Source organism: Platalea leucorodia (assembly GCF_965183815.1).
Source record: "Platalea leucorodia genome assembly, chromosome: 3".
NCBI classification, from domain to species: domain Eukaryota; kingdom Metazoa; phylum Chordata; class Aves; order Pelecaniformes; family Threskiornithidae; genus Platalea; species Platalea leucorodia.
The window spans coordinates 18,279,384-18,297,920 of NC_138825.1; the positions used below are offsets into that span (position 1 = coordinate 18,279,384).

General features: G+C 38.9%; 1 protein-coding gene across 1 annotated transcript in view; it reads left to right on the plus strand.

Annotated features, from left to right (window-relative positions):
* Window positions 1-18,537, plus strand: part of FSHR (follicle stimulating hormone receptor) — a gene marked incomplete at both ends in the record, with an annotated part of 82,512 nt that overhangs the window by 25,518 nt on the left and 38,457 nt on the right. Inside the window, one exon of the mRNA XM_082307318.1 lies at window positions 5,992-6,063. Coding sequence (XP_082163444.1) covers window positions 5,992-6,063 — 72 coding nt within the window. The remainder of the gene's footprint in view (window positions 1-5,991; window positions 6,064-18,537) is intronic.

An 18,537-nucleotide genomic window follows, 5' to 3' on the forward strand; every position in this document is an offset into this window, starting at 1 on the left:
AGGACAAAAGTTTAGGGACAAAATGACACAGCTCGATTGATTTACACCATCTGGGACACAGTCTGCAGTATCTATTTGTCTCCTATTACAGCATGAAAAGCAAAATGGTCCTTCACTGTTGCACTGACTAATCAAGTGAAAACAGAGAAAAAAACAGGGGCAGGATTTTGCTGATTTTTGCATTTAATCAAGAGCACACTAAATAGGTCATGGCATCGTTTTGTTTTCTCCTGATGTGAAGCAAAGACTCATCTGTTGCTTGTGCCAGAACCTCCAGCACATCTCCAAAGCAAGAAGCAAAAACAAAGAAACAACCAAAAAAAATTACAGAGAGTAAATTAAATTTCACTGTAAATCTTTGTTTGACAAAATACACATTGCTGCAGAGGATTAGAAGGTGATAACATCAGTCTATTAGCTCAGAGATTAAAGTAAAATGTTCTTCAAAATCCTATCGCATTTATTTCTTTCAAACTGAATTTGGTGATTTAGCATTATGGTCACCAAATCTTTTTTGCTTTTTATTTTCTTTTCCTTTGGTCCTTAAGTTATAAAGTTTATAGTGTCTGCTTGATATAGTTCATTTTAACATCATGAATTTGCAATTTACATGAGCCAGGGAAGATAATTCTACAATGCGCACACTTTCTGATTAACTGTGTGTGACTTAAGTAGATCTGAGAAAAGAGTTTTAAAGCATGTTTTGAAAGATCTAAAATCAGCCATACTTTATGAAGCAAAAATTATTTTTTTTTTCTTAGCTAGTCTAATGCCTGATAATCACTGCAGTCTTTTGTTGTGCAAGGTTATTGCTGGGGGGGGTGGCTTATGCCAAGGAAGGGGGCTGGGAGGAGGGGGCACCAGCACAGTGAAGGAGTAAGTCTGGTGGTAAATTTACGCCAAAGTGCAACTTCATAATTGTTCAAGAAAAAGCTTGTGGGACTAGGGTCTGAGAACTCATTTGATGAATATGCAAAATACATCATTTCACACATAAATGGATAACCTCACAAACACAGTGTATTTACATGGATTTGCTTAATGCGCACACTTCATGTGTTTCCTATGCACTTTTTTTAGGGACATTTAGCAACAATGATCTGTATGGGTCCACCTTTTTTATTTTGTAATTTGCCAAGTCTTTTTAATCACCCATACCTTGGGCACCAGATACTTGAATAATGACATCCAGTCCTCCATCCCTTCATGATGAGGTTGGTCTGATTTCTGTCACAGGATTCATGTGGGGCTGGATGGAAGAATATTCATTTTGCTGGAGGTTTTTTTCCCTTCATGTCTTATGTTCTGCCTGTCTGAACTACTTCAGTTGCAGAAGACTCTATTTTAGGAAAAGTTCAATAAATCTCTTCATAACTGGAAATGTTAGAGGGTTATTCAGGAACATTTTACCAGTATCTGCTAGTTTCTGTTGTTTGTATCGTGTCCTCTATAGGCTTTAAGATTAAGCTGGCACTATGATATTTCTCTTATACTAGACATAGCCATACAGAAACAAGATGTATTTGAGTTGTTTATTCTTCATGGTGATATAAGGTGGTCTAAGTAAGTCACCTGTGTCAGTGGCTTCATAGTAACTGAGACCCCACTGTTTCAAATAACCAGGTTTAGATGTCTCTGTATAAATAACCAAATCAGGAGGTGAAAGTTCTGCCCTCGTCCTGACAGGTCTAGCCTTAATTAGCAACAGTTTTTTAGTAGTTTTGCAATAGAAGAGTTTACTCACACCCATTCATGAGACAAACTGAAATGATATAATAAAGAGGCATATAAAACACTTAAAATTGAAAAACTGAGAAACCTGTGGGAATTGTGCATGTTCAGTCCAGAGAAATATAGTCTGATTGTAAGCTTACCTGTCCTTCAAGATGTAAAAGGATATTACTGCACAACAGAAAACAATTACTCTCACTGGTCAGAAAAACAGAACTAGGTAAAAATCAGTTAAATATTAAGCAATATTATATATTTAAGTAAATATTTATATTATAATTCATAACACACATATATATAAATACATAAAGTATAAGTGTGATTGTACAATGGCAGCACACAGCTTCAGTTCCTATCAATAAAAGGATCCTGAAGAATCACTTTCAACAGATGTATTTAAATCAGGATTTAGAAACCTCTCCTGGGTATCAGGGCATGTATAGGAGCAATGGGCCAGCCTTAAATATAGCTTATACTTCTGTATGTAAGGAATAACAGTAGTTAATATTGCCGTTCTTCTGTTTCCAGCCATGTATATTGCCTTCTCATGATGCAGGGTAACTGTGTCACCATTTGGGGCTTGTTTCCTTTCCTGTGCTTGTTTCTGTTCTCTCATTTGTTAAGTTTTCAGTGACTCCAACACTGGAGTCCTTGCTAGGACTTCTGGGACCTACTGTAGCCCAAATAACATTAGCATCACTGACCTTTGGACTTAAAAAAGTAATTTTTTTTTTTTAATCTGTCCCAGAGAAATCAGTTCTAACTGTAATGCATCTAGAGAGGATGATAGGGTTAAGTTCCCCCTGTCTTCTTTGGTGGCACAAGGAGTCTAGCCCTCGTCGCACAATGCTTGAGCCAAGACAGGGAGAGGTCCCTTGGCCACTGAGCATCCTCCTGGGGCATGAAATATGGGAGTTTGCACCGCTCAGGGTGAGGGGGGACTTGAAGCCAGGACACTCGTTCCCTGTGTCTGTGCTTCAGCTGCCAGGGCTGCATTGAGAGACCACGATGCCTTCCTCCCTCCCAGCAAAGCCTGCCCTGAGTGGGGGCTCCCTGTGCGTGTTGAGGCTGGTGTTACACCTGCAGCTCTGATGCAGAGCTGAAAGCTCTGAGAGACTGGATTTAGTGTTTCCTGGGGGCTAGCTCTCCATACAGATTCTTGAATCACCTAACCTTCAGTTTAACTTTTCTTGCACCTTATGTCAGGCACCTGGCTCTGGGTTTTCAATTCCACACCATGTACTGAGTGTTTAGGCTTTTCAGTGCTTTCTTTGCTGGTGCCCAAGTGCTAACATAATTTTTTAGGACCAAATACTACATCTGTCCATTAAGCATAAATTTTTTAAAGGATGCTTTTGTTTACTTGTTTGTCTTGACATGAAACATGCGTGAACGAAGGTGGGCTGTATTCATTTCTTTGACCCTAATATAATGCCAGCAACAAAACCAAGGAAATGCTTTTCAATTATTTTCTCCATGTACCTCAGAAAGAATTGGTACTGAACAGCCAGTATCTCAAGTTAAGTACAGATTGATTCTTGGAGCCTAATTGGTGAGATTTATTAACAATACAGCATTTGACTAGTTATAATAGACTTCTATTCATTATACAGTTGATAATTCAACAAGTAGCTGATTCTAATTTTCAGTGTTCGTTATACTATTAAGGCTGACTTTATTAGCCTACTCAGGGATGTTTAAAAACAATTAACCTTAATTTTTTAAAGTAGAATGTGAGACTTCAGCTATTAAACTTCAATTCTATTTTAACTGCTCCAGGGCATTAGACACGTGGCTCCTGAGTTCTGGCACCTTATTAACACAGGATAGCAGGGTATTCAACAAAGAAACTCAAGGTCTGATTTTAACTTCTATGCACTTGTGGTTTTCCTCATATAGGTAACCTCATCTATGAATGAAGTTCCCTTCTTTTCATTAGTTTCGGGATCAGGCTGTAAATTCTTGTTGTGGTGAAGCATGGCATAGGCCAGTGTTTAATTAAAAAATTGCAAACCTCCTGATGATCTGTGCCTGCAGAGAGAGGATTCATTTTAGAACATTGCCATAAAAAATTTTAGGTGGCTTTTCAGACAGAGCCCACTTTCTAGGGCTCCAAAATTAGGTGTGTGTTTCTACAAAGGAGAGTTTAGGAAAGGTTTCAAAGCAGATCAAAGTTAAAGAGCTTCCTGATGGTTCAGCTTTGTAGCACTAAGCCTGCTGGGTGTTCTGCAAGGATCCATTGTACCTAGCTGTACTGTGAAAGCACAGCCGTAGTTTTGCATGCATTAAACTGGCCGTGTTTTCAGTAGAGCTTTACAAATTGCCTAATCCAGGTTAGGCCTTTTCTGGAAGCTCTTTAATCCTTCTAACATTTGCATAATGATCTCAATACTGTAATTTTTGTGTGACAGTGTGTTGAAGCTCTTTCTGATTTACATTAATGATAGTACAAGAATAATGGAATACCAAATTGACTTTATCATCTTTCAGGACTGAGAATACCATAAATTTCAATGTTTAAAAAAGCGTGGGGCCAAGTTCACTCCTGGTGTTATCACAGTGACATCTCTAGAGCTAGGTGAGGCGTGCATTGATTTTGTCATGGTTAAGTAAATATTAACTCATATTTGGGAATCTAAATGAGGGGGTAGATTCTACTAAAGACCTTTCATAGTGGTATTCTATACTTTATTCCTTACGACTTTGATTAAAACTTGATAGTCTCCCATGAAAATTCTAAAGTAATCAGCTGCAATAAAAAATAGATGAGGATTGTATGAATACTTTATGTGAATGGTAAGAAAGTAAGTCTAGTTTTGAGGTATTGTGTTAAAATTTGCAGGACTACACAGCAGGTAATACTAGGCTGACTTCCCATTTCTGTCCTCCTGCAGACCTTACAATAAGGCAGCACAGACACGAGCTGAAAGGCAATCCCAAGCAGCCATGCAACACCAGTTCTGAGAGGATAAAAATGAGGGATGCTCTAGCAGGCATGCTCACTGAAAAAAAGGCTTTCATCGTAATTCAGAAAACAATTCATTTCCATGGGAAAATACACTAAGAAACTGAATCACAGGGTGATATTCATGTATGTAACACAGGTGATATTTTTTTTAAAAAGAAAATATCTTTTTTTTAACAGCTATTTGTTCGATGCAACCAGTATTATCTGATGTCTTGCTTATTTTATCTGCTTTGTGTTTAATACCTGGGAGTTTGAATATGACTTTTATTCTCAGCAGCAAATACAAAAATACGGTATTTCTCTCTACAAAATTTCCGTGGGCTTTCTCATGTCTCAGCTATGTTTTCTTGACCTGACATCTAGTCATAAGCATATCATGTGAAGCATGTATCTTGATGAGAAGGTCATGTTAATATATGCAATTGTTTGTGCTCACAACCTATGAATGATTGAATGCATGAAAGAAAACAATTACCCAGATAACACCCTATTTCTCCAAGGAGCAGTAAATACCCTACCTTTCATTTGCTGAGTGCCATCAATAGTTCTGTCATCCTCTTTGTTTATTGTGATAAAAGGAGATGAGTCCAGGTTAACAAAAAAGCTTATATGATATTTTAAATGTTTTTCTTTGTAAAGCATAGTCTGTGACTATTAAAAAATGATTAAAATGTTGTCTTGGTGCATGTGTGATCGAGTTGTGTATTCCAAAGTCCTAATTTTGTGGCATATTATGAATTAATTTGAAGAGAGACTGAGAAGCAATAAAGGGTATTAAAGTTGCACTGACGGGAGATAGTAGCTGACTCCTTAAATTATCTGTGTAGCAGGTTAAGGCTTATCTTGCATGAGCATGCATGTACTACCTTACAACCTTGTGTAAGCAACTCCCCACAGTCTGGCTCCACAGGGCTGCTTCATCCTGTGCTTGAGCAACTCTCAAAAGAGAGGTTGAGATGAGAAGGATGCTGTCTCCTCCCAGCACACAGCAAAGCTGCCGTGACCGGGTCTGGATTTCTTTCTGAAGCAAACAGGGAAATTGCAACTACTGGCAGATGCTATTTCCCCTGAGCAGCTCCAGATGCTGAGCAGCCCAATGCTGTGTGGTAATTTTGGTCTGGGCAGGCAGTTGGAGTCCCATGAAGCCTTTGAACATTACAGCTGTATTTAGACGCCGAAGCCTTCAGGCTGAAGACTATCCTTGTATCAGTGATAAAAGGCCTATCCTGTGCTGACAAGGCTGCCACGCAGTCCTGTGTTGTGAATAATCACCCCATTTTCTCTGTTTTCAGGAGATTTGTCCTCACCAAGATGAGAGTCATTCCAAAAGGAGCTTTCGCAGGACTTGGTGACCTAGAGAAAATGTATGTATTCTGTCAATATTTACTAGGAAACAACTATTTTACTCGAAACAGCAGTTTCTGGTTGCAGCTCCTTTTACTGCCTGTGAGCAAGGTCCTATCTCTAAGCCTCATCTAGTTTCATTTCTGTTTAAAAAAATTAGAAACTTTTTTTTAAGACGATGTTCCAAAACAGTGTTGTCATAAATACATTTTTATATCAGAAAGCAGGCAGTCCTTGGTCAAAGGGTTCGTTCAGCATGGAGTCTCATTGTAATTAATAAAGTGCCATAGCGGAAGATCATGGGAAACTGACTCTTTTGAGAACTTTGTAATAATCATAATAAACCAGTGGAAGATTAGGGAGGAGGGCAGTCCTGTTCATAACAGGGCAGCCAATTTTCTTTTCACTAATGAATAAAGAGGATTGTTTTGTGCATGTTCAGAGACAGCTAGCAGGATGCACAAGAGAAGTTTCTTACAGGCGATAGGTCTGAAAAACTTAGCACATAAAGGGTGTAAGCATCTGATATCTGTGAACTTTGGTGATAAGCCTGGAGATATAAATGAACAGATGTATCATGTATTCATTAGTATACTATTGTGGATGTATTGCAGTCCTCCACCACTAGAAGAAAAAATCCTTAGTAAGGTGTTTCCTACTATTCTTTAGCAACAGAAAATCTGTGGGTTAACTGGTGCTAGCACCAGAAATGATAACTGTCACTGTCCACTCTGAACTATTCAGGGGCATGTACAGTTTTTCTGAATTATTTCATAGATGAGCAAATCACAACATTTTGTTTAGAAGCACACCCAGCACTTGTGCCCTGACAGGAGAGGGTCACAAACAGGCTGTTCAGCCAAGAGGATTTTGAGTGGGAATGGGGAAATGCACTTTAACATCAGTGCCTTTTTCAGTGCTGTGAGTGTAACGGCAAAACTGAAAAGGAATTGATTGCCAACATTTCTGCATCATTTCTACCTTTTTCGCTCATACTTTTGCATAAGTAAGGGATTTGGCAAGGAGGTGAACGCAGCAGAAGGTATGGCAAGGAAAGGGAAAGGATTTTGAACCCAGAGAAGTATGGATGGATGAAGAACAAGCAGGGAACGTGCAAGAAGGATAGAAGAGCTGCTGGTCAGCAACAAGTGGTAAAACTCACGTGGCACCTGGCCTTTTCTGAAGCATGAGATCCATCTCAGGACATCACCGTAGGTTCAGTAGTCTTCTATTGGCACGTAGTAAACACTAAAAAGCCTCCAGTTGCTGCATCCCACTCGTGGATCCGGACCCTCATACCCCATCAAGCACCACTGTAAACAGTCATTTTTCTTGAGAAAACAAAAAGAAGGTCTTTTTTTTTGTGGCCAAGAGTTACCAGTTAGGAATACGATCAGCTCTGCATCACCAGTTTTGTTGGTACTTGTTTCTCCCCAGTCCTGCGGGATTCCTTTTAGCCTAGTCCTTGTGGAAAATCATTGAGCTCTCTGGACTATGAAGTGGGTTGCAAAGTGCATTGTAAACTGCTCCCGTTATCTTTAATTACTCAGAAACCATATGTCAGATATGTATGAAGGTAGTGATCGCATTGAATAGGATGTCTCTAAGTGGTGATTTATTGTTAACCAAAAAAATTATATATGGAAATGAGCTCGGTTTCAAAATATATCTATGTACTATTAGTACATGGAGGAGAAATGAGGACAGACAGTTTATAGCAAAACATCCTTGAAAATAAAAGGGTGATAAATATGTAAATGAGACCAATCAACATCAACAAAGATGCGGTATTTGCAGATGATATGGCAAACAGATAAAATTTGAAATAGCTCACAAATCCTAAACCTAACCCATAAAACTTTCATCAGAAATATTCGTGATAATGTAGGGACAAAAAAGTGTGTAATCAAATGATAGATTTGCATATAAAAACACAGCCTTTGTATGAAAGTCTTTTTACTCTAGCAAGATCATGCACAGAAAGGAAGATTAAAGCAAACTGTAGTCTATTTAAGGAAAACAGCTATTAATAATGTGATACCTCCATATGGTAAAATGTGGATAGCCTGATGTATACAAATGAGATACTTCAATGTAGTATACATATGTGCTCACCTAGAACTAAATAGACTAAAAATTAAGAGTGGCAATATTTCCCGAGTGTATTACTGCAGAAAACCAGTATCTTATACAGTCCAACATATCTGTACACATGATTTTTATCATTTCTAGATCCTTTCTGACTATGTTTCTGAGAATGGGGTAGGTTTTAAAGCCCAAAAGTGCAGGGAACGGCCATCTTTGGCATCATCCAGTTGGGATGAGCTGGTTGCATACAAGTTAAATCAGAGATGAGTCCTCCATTAAAATCTTAACTCTGTTGTATTTATGTTCGAAGTGAATGAAGGCTTTTGAATATAGTGACCAAAAATTTCTGGTTTTCAAAGAAAAATAATTCAACAATATTTTTCAGTGTTCCTGTTTTCTATATGCATTTTAGTTTCTTCCTAAACACTCAAACAGCTGAGAGCTTTGAACAAATGTACTTTGCCACAAAATATCAAATACTTCTAGTCTGATACTTCCAGTCAGACTCCAGTCATGGTACCCAGGAAAGATCTTGTCATTGTTTTCCATTTGGACTGGCCAAGGACTTTCCAGAATGGACCCTAGTGACCATGACTCATAATGGAAAAAAGTAGCGGAACCTGGAAATGTCATCTTGGAGCACCTGATCCCTTGTGAAGTTCCAGTTTTATTTACCAAGTCAAAATCTTTTGGGTTTCATCGATTTTGGCAAAATACAGACATTGGGAGAAGAATAAAATTGTCACTGGAATACTTTAGCCATTTTGAAGTTTTTTGAAAGAATGAGAGCCCTTTTGAACCATCTCTACCTTGTCATTTTCTTCTCACCCATCTAAATTCCTTCAGTTACTGAAAAAACATGAAATGTCCATTCTGTAGACTGTCATATAGAGAAACAACTTTCCCCAAGTATATTCTAGGAGAAAGATCTTACTTTCTTCTTAGATAAAATGTTTAAAGTTATAAAATAAACTGACAGGCTCTAATTATCTGAGATTTCTCTTACTAAAGGTGCAACTTGAATTTTCTTGTAGAAAGCTACTTCAGAAACCCACAGATCTGAGGAACAGCCTAACCAGCTTATTGCTAGCAGCTCTTCAACTTCTGCACAGCTCTGGCTTCATGTTAATTTAGCAAATAGGCGTTCAGGGAACCAGATTAGTTATTCTCGAAACATGTTTAATCTGCTCTTAAGTCTTAGCCAACTGGAACATGGCGGCTCATCTGGACTCCTGCTTAACCAACCTGTTTACACTCCCAGAACTAATTAACCCTCCGGTTACTAAAGTAAAAAGCAGCCCCATGCAGGCACATACCTGGCAAAATCAATTCAACATGCTCTGCAGCTGCTATGTCATCTTCAACATGCACTTAAAGTGCTTAATTTGGAGGAGAGACAGTCTGAAGCAGTATTAAGTCTCCCTTTTTCTCGTGCTAAGTTTCCTTCTGTTACTACAAAGTAGCAAAGCAGATTTGTGAATGTTGGTCTAACAATGTCTGATTCGGGCATTGTATTTATAGGAAGTTTGGTCTGATTGCCTTACCCTGTGCAAGCCAAAGAGGCTTCACATTTGTATCCTGAGGCACAATCCCCTTGAAAATTCATCATCAGTTATTTATACTTTTGAAGGGTTTAAGCTAAAACATAAGGCTTTGTTTCATCATTCACTCTCAAATCCAACCTGTATGCGGCCCAAGGAAATTCAGCCATGTGGGTGAAGTACTTCTTGAACTAGAAGATGTCACAGACAAAAGCCCACCATTATTGGCCCTGTTTTGTATTTTGGAGTAATAGGAGAAGGGCATTTCTTTAACAGATTTTGGCAAAGACAAATTTTAAGAACATGAACCATGCTATGGTTAACAGAGCTTGATGAGCTAAATCCTTGATAAGCTCTGAAAATCCTGGAAAGATAAAACTTTTAGGGTTGAAGGAATCTGCCAGAGTTGACACCACTGGAAACTGAAGTTTTCTGTCTATGGAAGACAGCAGGAATATATGCACGAGCTATCTACAGCTTCCTCATTAATTTCTAGAGGAAATAGCTCAGAATCATATATTTACTTAATCACTAAGTGCATTCAAGCTTTTATGTTTTTTTGCTGAGCCTGTTGGTCCAGTGATGGTTCATATGAAGAAATGCTGCTGGTCTGTGACCTAGATACATGAGCAGCAGCTTATTTCATATACAACAACAAATCTGATGTTTGATGCTAAAATCTCTCCTGTTTGCCCCTGTAGGCTAAAAGGCAGGTCACGCTTTCCTTTGACTTAATTAGATCAGATTGAGTTACCTTTCATGTTTTATCTAAACTGAGGTGAGGTACTTCAGGACAGTGGAGACTACTCAGTAGAGTATTTTGAGGCACATGTTAAAGTACATTGCTGAATCAAGGCGTATCTCTCTTACTTCGAGTGGGGAAGGAGGAAAGTTCTTGGCTTGATTGTAAAAGTTTCATCAGGAGAATCTGGCATAGTGGGAAGTCTTCACTTTATTTAGCACGTTCTAACAACCTGGCAAATTGCTGGATTCACCTCCCAGAACTTCTTCAGCATTAGCCAAAAAAGCTGAAACGGCTAAGAGATGTCCACCATTCCATGCGTTCCTGAAATCAGTTTCATTCAGCCCCAGCATGTGATTCTGTAACACTTGGCAGCATACAGCCCAAAAAGATGGGGGGGGGGCAGAAATCGCATGATCATCTAAGGATGAGCAGTCTGTGTCTTCTGCTACCAAGAAAGCTGGTCAGTATTTTGCAGCTTCTCCAATTTTTCTTGCACAGTGTATAGTGTGCTGCCTCATTTGGTATGCAAAAGGCTGTAATTAAATAAGATCATTAAAGCTATTTTGAGAAAATGGTTAGGATTCAGTGTAATTGAGACATTTGGAAATTGGTTATAGGCAGGAGTTTCTATATTTTGTTGCATCATTTGGATAAATCTCCTATTTATTTTTTTGCAAGAAGCAAAATATGGATTTGCAGGATCTGCTGTGATATATAAGTTAAATAGTGCATGTTTACCAAAATATTTATTTACATCCCTAAGGTGAAAGGGGGACACAGTGCATTCTGTGTACCGAAATATGTACTGAATCAGGTAACAGTCGTACTTTGGTAATAAATACTCCAGGGTATATTCTCAAGGTACACCTCCATGGATATTAAATTCTAATCTACATTATAGGAAGTTATATGTAACATTCTGCATCTTAAGGGCCAGGCATTAAAATAAATATGCTACTTAATGCATTTAAATTAGTCTAAATATGCATTTTTCTCTCAGGGAAGAGAGGACTACGGTTCAAAAACATTAAGGTGAATAACCAGCATAAGCAAAGAAATTCAAAGTTCAGGCTGACATCACAAAGAATAAATGTTTTAATGGGGCCACTGTTATGATACAGGGCTTTCCCCACTGTCTGCCTGGTCTAATCCTGCGCGAGTCAGCAGGCACTAAAGGTTGCCCAGCCACTGCAGGCTGGTGGTCAGGCAGTGAGCAATCACGGGAGGCTTCCTGGTTCCTGCGGGTGGACTCGCAAGTCCCAGATGCCCCCGTCCCAGCTGACTGTCCACATTTGACGGTGATCAGTGGTTTTGAATTGGCTCTTTTCTATACTGGAGGGATTGCTTGCACTTCAGGCCTCTGGTTCAGCAGGAAAATCATGAAAGAAAGCTTATCCTCTGCTATACGTGCTGTATGCTTTCCTTAGCCCAACAGGATCCAGGGTGTCAGTCTTCATTTGCCCATCGCTACACTCTGCCCTTTGAAACGGGTTCCCACAAATGGGATTTGAAAGGCGAACAGCTATGTGAGCTTCTCCCAGGGGTCCTGTAGCACATCGTTGGTGGAGGAGCTAGGCAAAGCAGTGCCTTCTGCTGCTGTCTCTCACGTGGCCATGAGCAGCTTGGGTACGTTTTCTTCTCAAAGGAGTACCATTACTTCAGATGAGCCTTCTGCAGCCTTTACAAATATCATCCCTTGGATAGCAAACTGAAGTGTTTGGTATGCATACATAGGAAGCCTGGTGTGCTCTTAATTCAATTTATTTCCTGGAAGTAGAATCTATGCCTTGTGCTCTGAAATAATAAGTAATGAACGAAGATTAGGTGGCTTTATTATAATATATAAATGTTTTGCTGCATCATCGCCTGGTATTCTGCTTTTCCCTGCCAAAGCTTATCTGTGAAAGAGATCTTACACTTGCAGTTATTGTTGTCATCCATTGCACAATTACAAAAATGTGAAGTAAACATTTATTATCCATGTCAGCAACTCACTGCTGATGTCAAAGAGCAGAAATTTTAATTACAGCTTTGTGATATTTCAGTAAATGCATAAGCTGATCTCAATCTTTTGCTAATGCTTGGGAGGAACAAAATCACAAAAAAGTAAAAGCCCTTAAAAGAAGAAGCTAGGAAATGTAAAATCAGTTCATAGGTCCATATCAACATTTGCTAACTTTTCTATTTATAAAGTCCCAGAAAATCATGCTAATATTTGCATATTTTAATTGAAACATGTTAGAGTACAAGAAAGGAAGTATTCCATAATTCTTTCTCTGTGATTTGGTATCTTGATGCTCGCTTTCTTTGATAAAATAGATTTGGAAAGAGAAAAAAGAAAATACATTTTGTCATTACTTCCTTTTGTTGAGCAAGAAGGAGTTTTGTGGTAATGAACTGTTAGCAGAATCTTTTTTTGTTAACTGCATTGGTATGAAGCCAGCGTTAGAGACTGAAGTATTTAATGGAAGAATCATCTTGGACATCATTCTCGTCCCTGCTTTACAGTTGTCTAGACACAGAGACAGGTAAAGCAGAAAAGGGAAATCCACTTGCCTGAATGTGTGCTAAATGCTTTAATGCCTCTCCCCAGTGACATACTGTTCAGATTACCTGAATTCATAAAAGACAAAACGTGGGCAAATGCTTGTGTGAGTTTCCACTCTTCTTTAGGAGGAAACTTTGAGCCAATGTTCTTCTGCCTTCCTCTACACAAACAGATCAGGTAAAACTAAGGGCAAGCTAAATGAAGATAGCTCTTTTGCATATCTAAATGTGGGCTCTGAATTAGTCTCATTCATTCAAAATGAAATTTGAGGGTCAAATGAACATTTCTAAAAAAAAAGGTCTCAGCCCCATGGTCAAAAAAAGTCTCTAAATGGAAATGTTAGGAATTATTAAGAACAGGATAGGGAACAAACCAGGAAATACTCATCAAGATGAACACATTCATGGATGATTTCCACCTGAGGAATAATGGAGCAGGACAAGACTCCCCTGTCGGGAAGAAAGACCTTTGACAGGGGATATTGGAGTGGTCTGTACAGTCAGGTTTAGTATGGGGAAGGTGGACAGGAATGATTATTCCTGCCCTTTCTAATACTATAACTGAGGGACAGAATTTCAAATAAAACTAGTAAGTGACAAACCGAAAAAACTGAAGGCAATAATTCTTCACACAGTACATGGTTCAGCTGGGAAACTCTCCTTCGAGACTTTGCTGATATGAAGAGTGTCCCTGGTAAAATTTGGGGAAGATAATGTGTCTCACCTGTTAACATACCAAACACAAAGACCTGAGCTGCAAATCACCAAAAAAAAAGTCGATTAAGTATTCAGAGGGACTTTCTCAGTAGGCTTGCCCTGCTCTTGCACTGTTTTCTGGGCCTCCCCTGCCACTGCTAGAGCAAGATACTGGGCTGGATGGACTTCAGATTTGGCATGCTGTGGTTGTTCATGTAGAGATATTCGCTTTCTCCAAATCATTCAGTTTTGGAAGGCAGCCTCACTCTAGGGCCTTGCATCAGAGGCATGAAGCTGATTATTGCAACTGATAAATGCAGCAAGGAGCCTCAGAATTGACAGTCGTCCCATGGTACAGAATTAATACTATAATCTTCCTGCTTTTCTCCTGCGGGATATCCTTTATGCATATTGAAGATGCTGACACATTTGCTTAGTGGCCAACTTGCTGAGATTCATCTCAGGGGCTTTTGTGGGGGTTTTTTGTTTCAAGAGGGGCCAGAACCGGTCTTGTAAAATGTAAGAAAGATGGCTGCCAGCACAGTCAAAATTTTTTCCCAAAAAAGTGTCACTTCTTCAGGTTCCATCTCTCTCTTCCAAGACCTTCACTCTAATTTGAAGTAAAGGAAGCTTCAAGTTACGGTTTATTATCAGATTCTTGTACTTTCAAAGTAGAATCAGTGACCTTCTAAGTGACTTTGTAAATAGAAAAATACATATTTGCTAAGAAACATAAAATAATTCTTATCTGGCTGAGCAATACATTTATTACACTTAAGTACGTATATCAGAAAATGAAATGAGAACTCAGAATTGCTGGTTCTAATTACATTTTATGTTTTCAAATGTAATTCATAGCTCATACATGGCAAAAGCTTGTTCTTCTCATATGGTGTTTCAGAATATTGTTCTGATTTAAATAATTACCCTTTTCTTATTAAAATAAGTATATTCAGTTCTAATATCCCTAAATAATTTGTAAAAAAAATAGTAATTGTATTTAGTAGATTAATTACATATTAACTCTGAAATTTCTGGAAAGAATTCAGAATAAAATGTATTGACTTGAAAACGAAGAGAATTGTAAACACAAGATTAAAATGAAATTAATACAAGTAAGCAGCATTAAGGTCAACAAATGTTTTTTTAAAGAGTTGTAAGAGGATTATTATAAAAGGGCTTCTTTCTGCCAAAAAAAAAGAAAAAAGAAAAACCAAAAAACCTACATTCTTGTGTGAAATCAAATAGCAAAGCAATTCTGAGAGGAAACATGCATTCAGAATTACAGCAGTTGCACCTCACTTGGTTGTTCAGCTCAAACATGTAGCACCTCCTCCTCCTCTGCCTGACAGACGGGCTGGTGAGGCTCTGTTGCTCCCGCTGCACCACGGTGCTGTGCTGGTGTGAGTCTGTGGGAATTCGGGTGACGGCATACCCTGAGAGGCATCATAGTGCCATCTCCTTCCAGATATATCCAGCTTCTGGGTTTGCTTTAAAAAGTGCTGCTATTAAAAAAAAAAAAAATATGAATTAGAAAGGAAAGTTATTTTTTCATGACAAAACAGTTTTTTATAGGATTTTTTCCTATTAATCCTGTGTGTGTATCTGACTGCACCAATGAGTAAGTGCAAAAGGTGTGACCTACTTGAAATTGTGCCTGATTTGCTCTAAATGGGATTTTCTTCAATATTTATTGTTGCCACTACTAAATATTGTTTGTTAGAAGGAGGAAGGCTGGCACCAGAGTGGAAATGGTAATTCAGTTTCAGGAGGATTTCAGAAACACCTTCCCATATTAATTTTATCTAGCTTTTCTGTTTGTTTTAGAAGTAATGTTAGTGGAATTGGCTTGTTGCAATGAAGGATTGTTTCCCCTTGCTACACAAATGCTGATACAAACCTTAGCATTTATGGAAAACAAATGTTGAGATGAAGTCAAGACATTTATTTTCTAAGCAAGAGATGTTGATTCTCTGACAACATTATACTGCACGGCCTTTATTTCTATTATGCCAAATGATTGATGTGGATTTAATCATTAGTTTGATGGCTGCTTTGCTCAGTGGAGAGGCAGCTGAGCATTTTATCGTTATTAGTGAGCTGCATTTTGATTTTTCTATCAAAGACACTGCTGGCCCCAATTCATCCCAGGTGTAAAGCCAGAGATTCGTTGTGCCCATTGTTTGTTTCATGACCAAGCCAAGAACAATTTGCTCACAAAATACTGTGAATACTTGTTTTGATTTCTCAAGCAGGAACATGTTTTTGACTAAGAGTTCCGGATATGTGCTTGAGTCTTTAAAAATAAGTAAGAGTGGTGTACCTTTTGTAAGTAAACTACTTACTGCATGGTAGAATAGTATGTATATGTATACTTGCATACAGGCATATGTGTATATATACACATAGAGTAGTCTGGAAAAGATTTAAATTGCTAGGATTTAGAATGGAAGAGATACTCTAAGCCATAAAATATTTTGAATGCTTGGGGAGCCAACACCACAGATGGAAATTACAAATGATTGTGAGAGAAATGCAGACTGCTGAAAAACTGTTGGTGTCTGTGCATTTTCCAATGCAGTCAGCAGAGGATTAGGAGCTGGGAATGGGGACAGGCTGGTCATTTTCCTGGTTCAGAAGGAACTTGTCCCTGAGAGGTGCTGATGCCAATTGCTGAAGGAGGACATTCAAGAGAATGTTTATGGAAACATTACGGAATAGCTCATCCATATGGAGAATATATTTTGTCAATCTCATAGGGTGCTCTCCTCTGAGGAGGAGAAATGCACCTAATAAATAATGGGCTATTCAACGCAAACTCTTGGAATGGTCTCTCCATGTTGCTTTTGTGCTGTGAAGTTTCTCCGCTAAAACAATGAATAATGCAGAATTTCACTTGTGGACTGAATTAAACTAGTCGTTTTTATTTGGAAGCATCATCTTGCTTGTCTGCTCAAGAGCACAAAGATTTACATCTTTATCTGGAAATGTTTATCCTTTCTAGTGTAATTATGAAGTGAAGGTGCTCATTAGATATGTCTAATCCTTTTGTCAATCTTTTATTTTGAATGAGATTTTATGATGATATGTTTCTCAGCTTTATTTTCCTTATTTTTAAGACTTCTTGTGCTGGATTTTTAAGATTTTGGCTTTTCCCATCTGTACTGTGAGAAGGGGCAAGCATGATACAGTGAAAATGATTTGCTTATTTATTACTTCTGTTCTGAATTAGATAATGCTCTTTAGGAAAACTGACAGCGGTAGAGCTCGCTGGAGGAAGCGAGATTGGGTATTCCCTTTGCGGGGTAACGGGCATGTTCAGAGGGGAGCAGCTTTGAAGTACTACAAGTGGCAGGAGGTTTACAGGCCAGAGATGGATATGTGCCACTCAGAGACCGTTGGGGAGCAGGGAGCTGCCCCAGAGGTGATGAATGGGGTTTCGCAGGAGGTTTGGGCAGAGCTTACTGCCACTCGGAATAAATCATTGAGGAACTCCAAACCTTCAAAGGCACTGGATGTCAGGGGAGAGGGAGTATAAGCTCTTCTCCGTTCTCTTCCATCTAGCCAATTTCCTTTGTATTTTTCTGCTTTAAAGTTAATTATCCTAGTTTATATTCTAATAAAAAAATGCCCTTTTGGAGCTTAAAATCACTTTGTTCTTATTTGGGGCATTCTGTACAGAGGAAGGTCAAGACATATTGCCTCAAAACTCATGGCTTGAAGTGCCATCGCACGGCAGTATGCAGACTGTCTTGTCATTACATTTTCACTCTGTGCCACATCTTGACTCCTCCATTCCCCAAGCCCGAACCTGTGTTTAAGGACCTGGCACTGCGGGCCAGGATGAGCTGACACTGAAGGCACAGCCGCAGTGGAGAGGTAACCTCCGACGGGGAAGAGAGGAGAAAGCCAAGCAGCAACACATTTTTACAAAGGAAAGTAAATAGATCATAGTTCATCTGCGACAGCTGCGTGCCTAGGCATAATTGACAACACACACTGTTTATTTAAAAATAAGCTTGTTTTTGCCTGTGTTTCTTGGTAGCAGACTTAAACATGCTAACAAGTAAAGTGGCTTTTCATGAGCCTTCATCTGTCAGTACCGAGGAGTCAGTTTTGTATTCCCAGGACCCGGAGTACCTCTGAATAGCACATTATGTTTTCATCCTACTGTGCTGCCAGGCACTGTGCTTTCAGGGTAAGAGATAACATGTTAATGACTGAAACGGGCTGTAAAAATGAGGGGGAAATTGTGTCACTGATGGGCAATCGCTCAGATCACTAGAGGGAGGACTTCCTAATGGGATCTCAGCTAAGCACTGCACAGGCTTAAGTCCCAGGGAACATCTTCCTGTGAACTGGCCAGCCTCACCTTATTCCAGGTTTCAGGGATCCTTCCCACACAGGGAGATTGATTTCAGATGTAGCTACATTGATAAAAACTTATGACATGTTTATTCTTGATTTTGATGTTGTGCAGTCAACATCAGTCCCAGCAAAGTGAGAGTAATGTGTCTTTTTATCTGCAGATCTAAGGGTGCTTCTATTCTCCATATTTTGTGAATTTATTGGCAGGTTAAAAGCTTTCTACAGTCTGGGTGAGTGGCAAAGCTCTCATTTGCCATGGCTCCTTTTGTTCATAGGAGAGTGAGTAATAGCAAAACTGCAACCATCCTTTGGGGAAGATCGTCCAGGAGCCCGCTCCTCCTCTTCTTGCCGTTATTGACTCTCAGTAGCTTTTTCAAAAAATCCATAGAGCTTACTCCAGTGCTGACCTTGTCTAATCGTATTGATTGTTAGTAACTGAAGGCTAATTAGGAAGCAAGTTGCTATGGTAATTCTTGAGTCATACATATAAAGAGAAAATACTGCTAAAA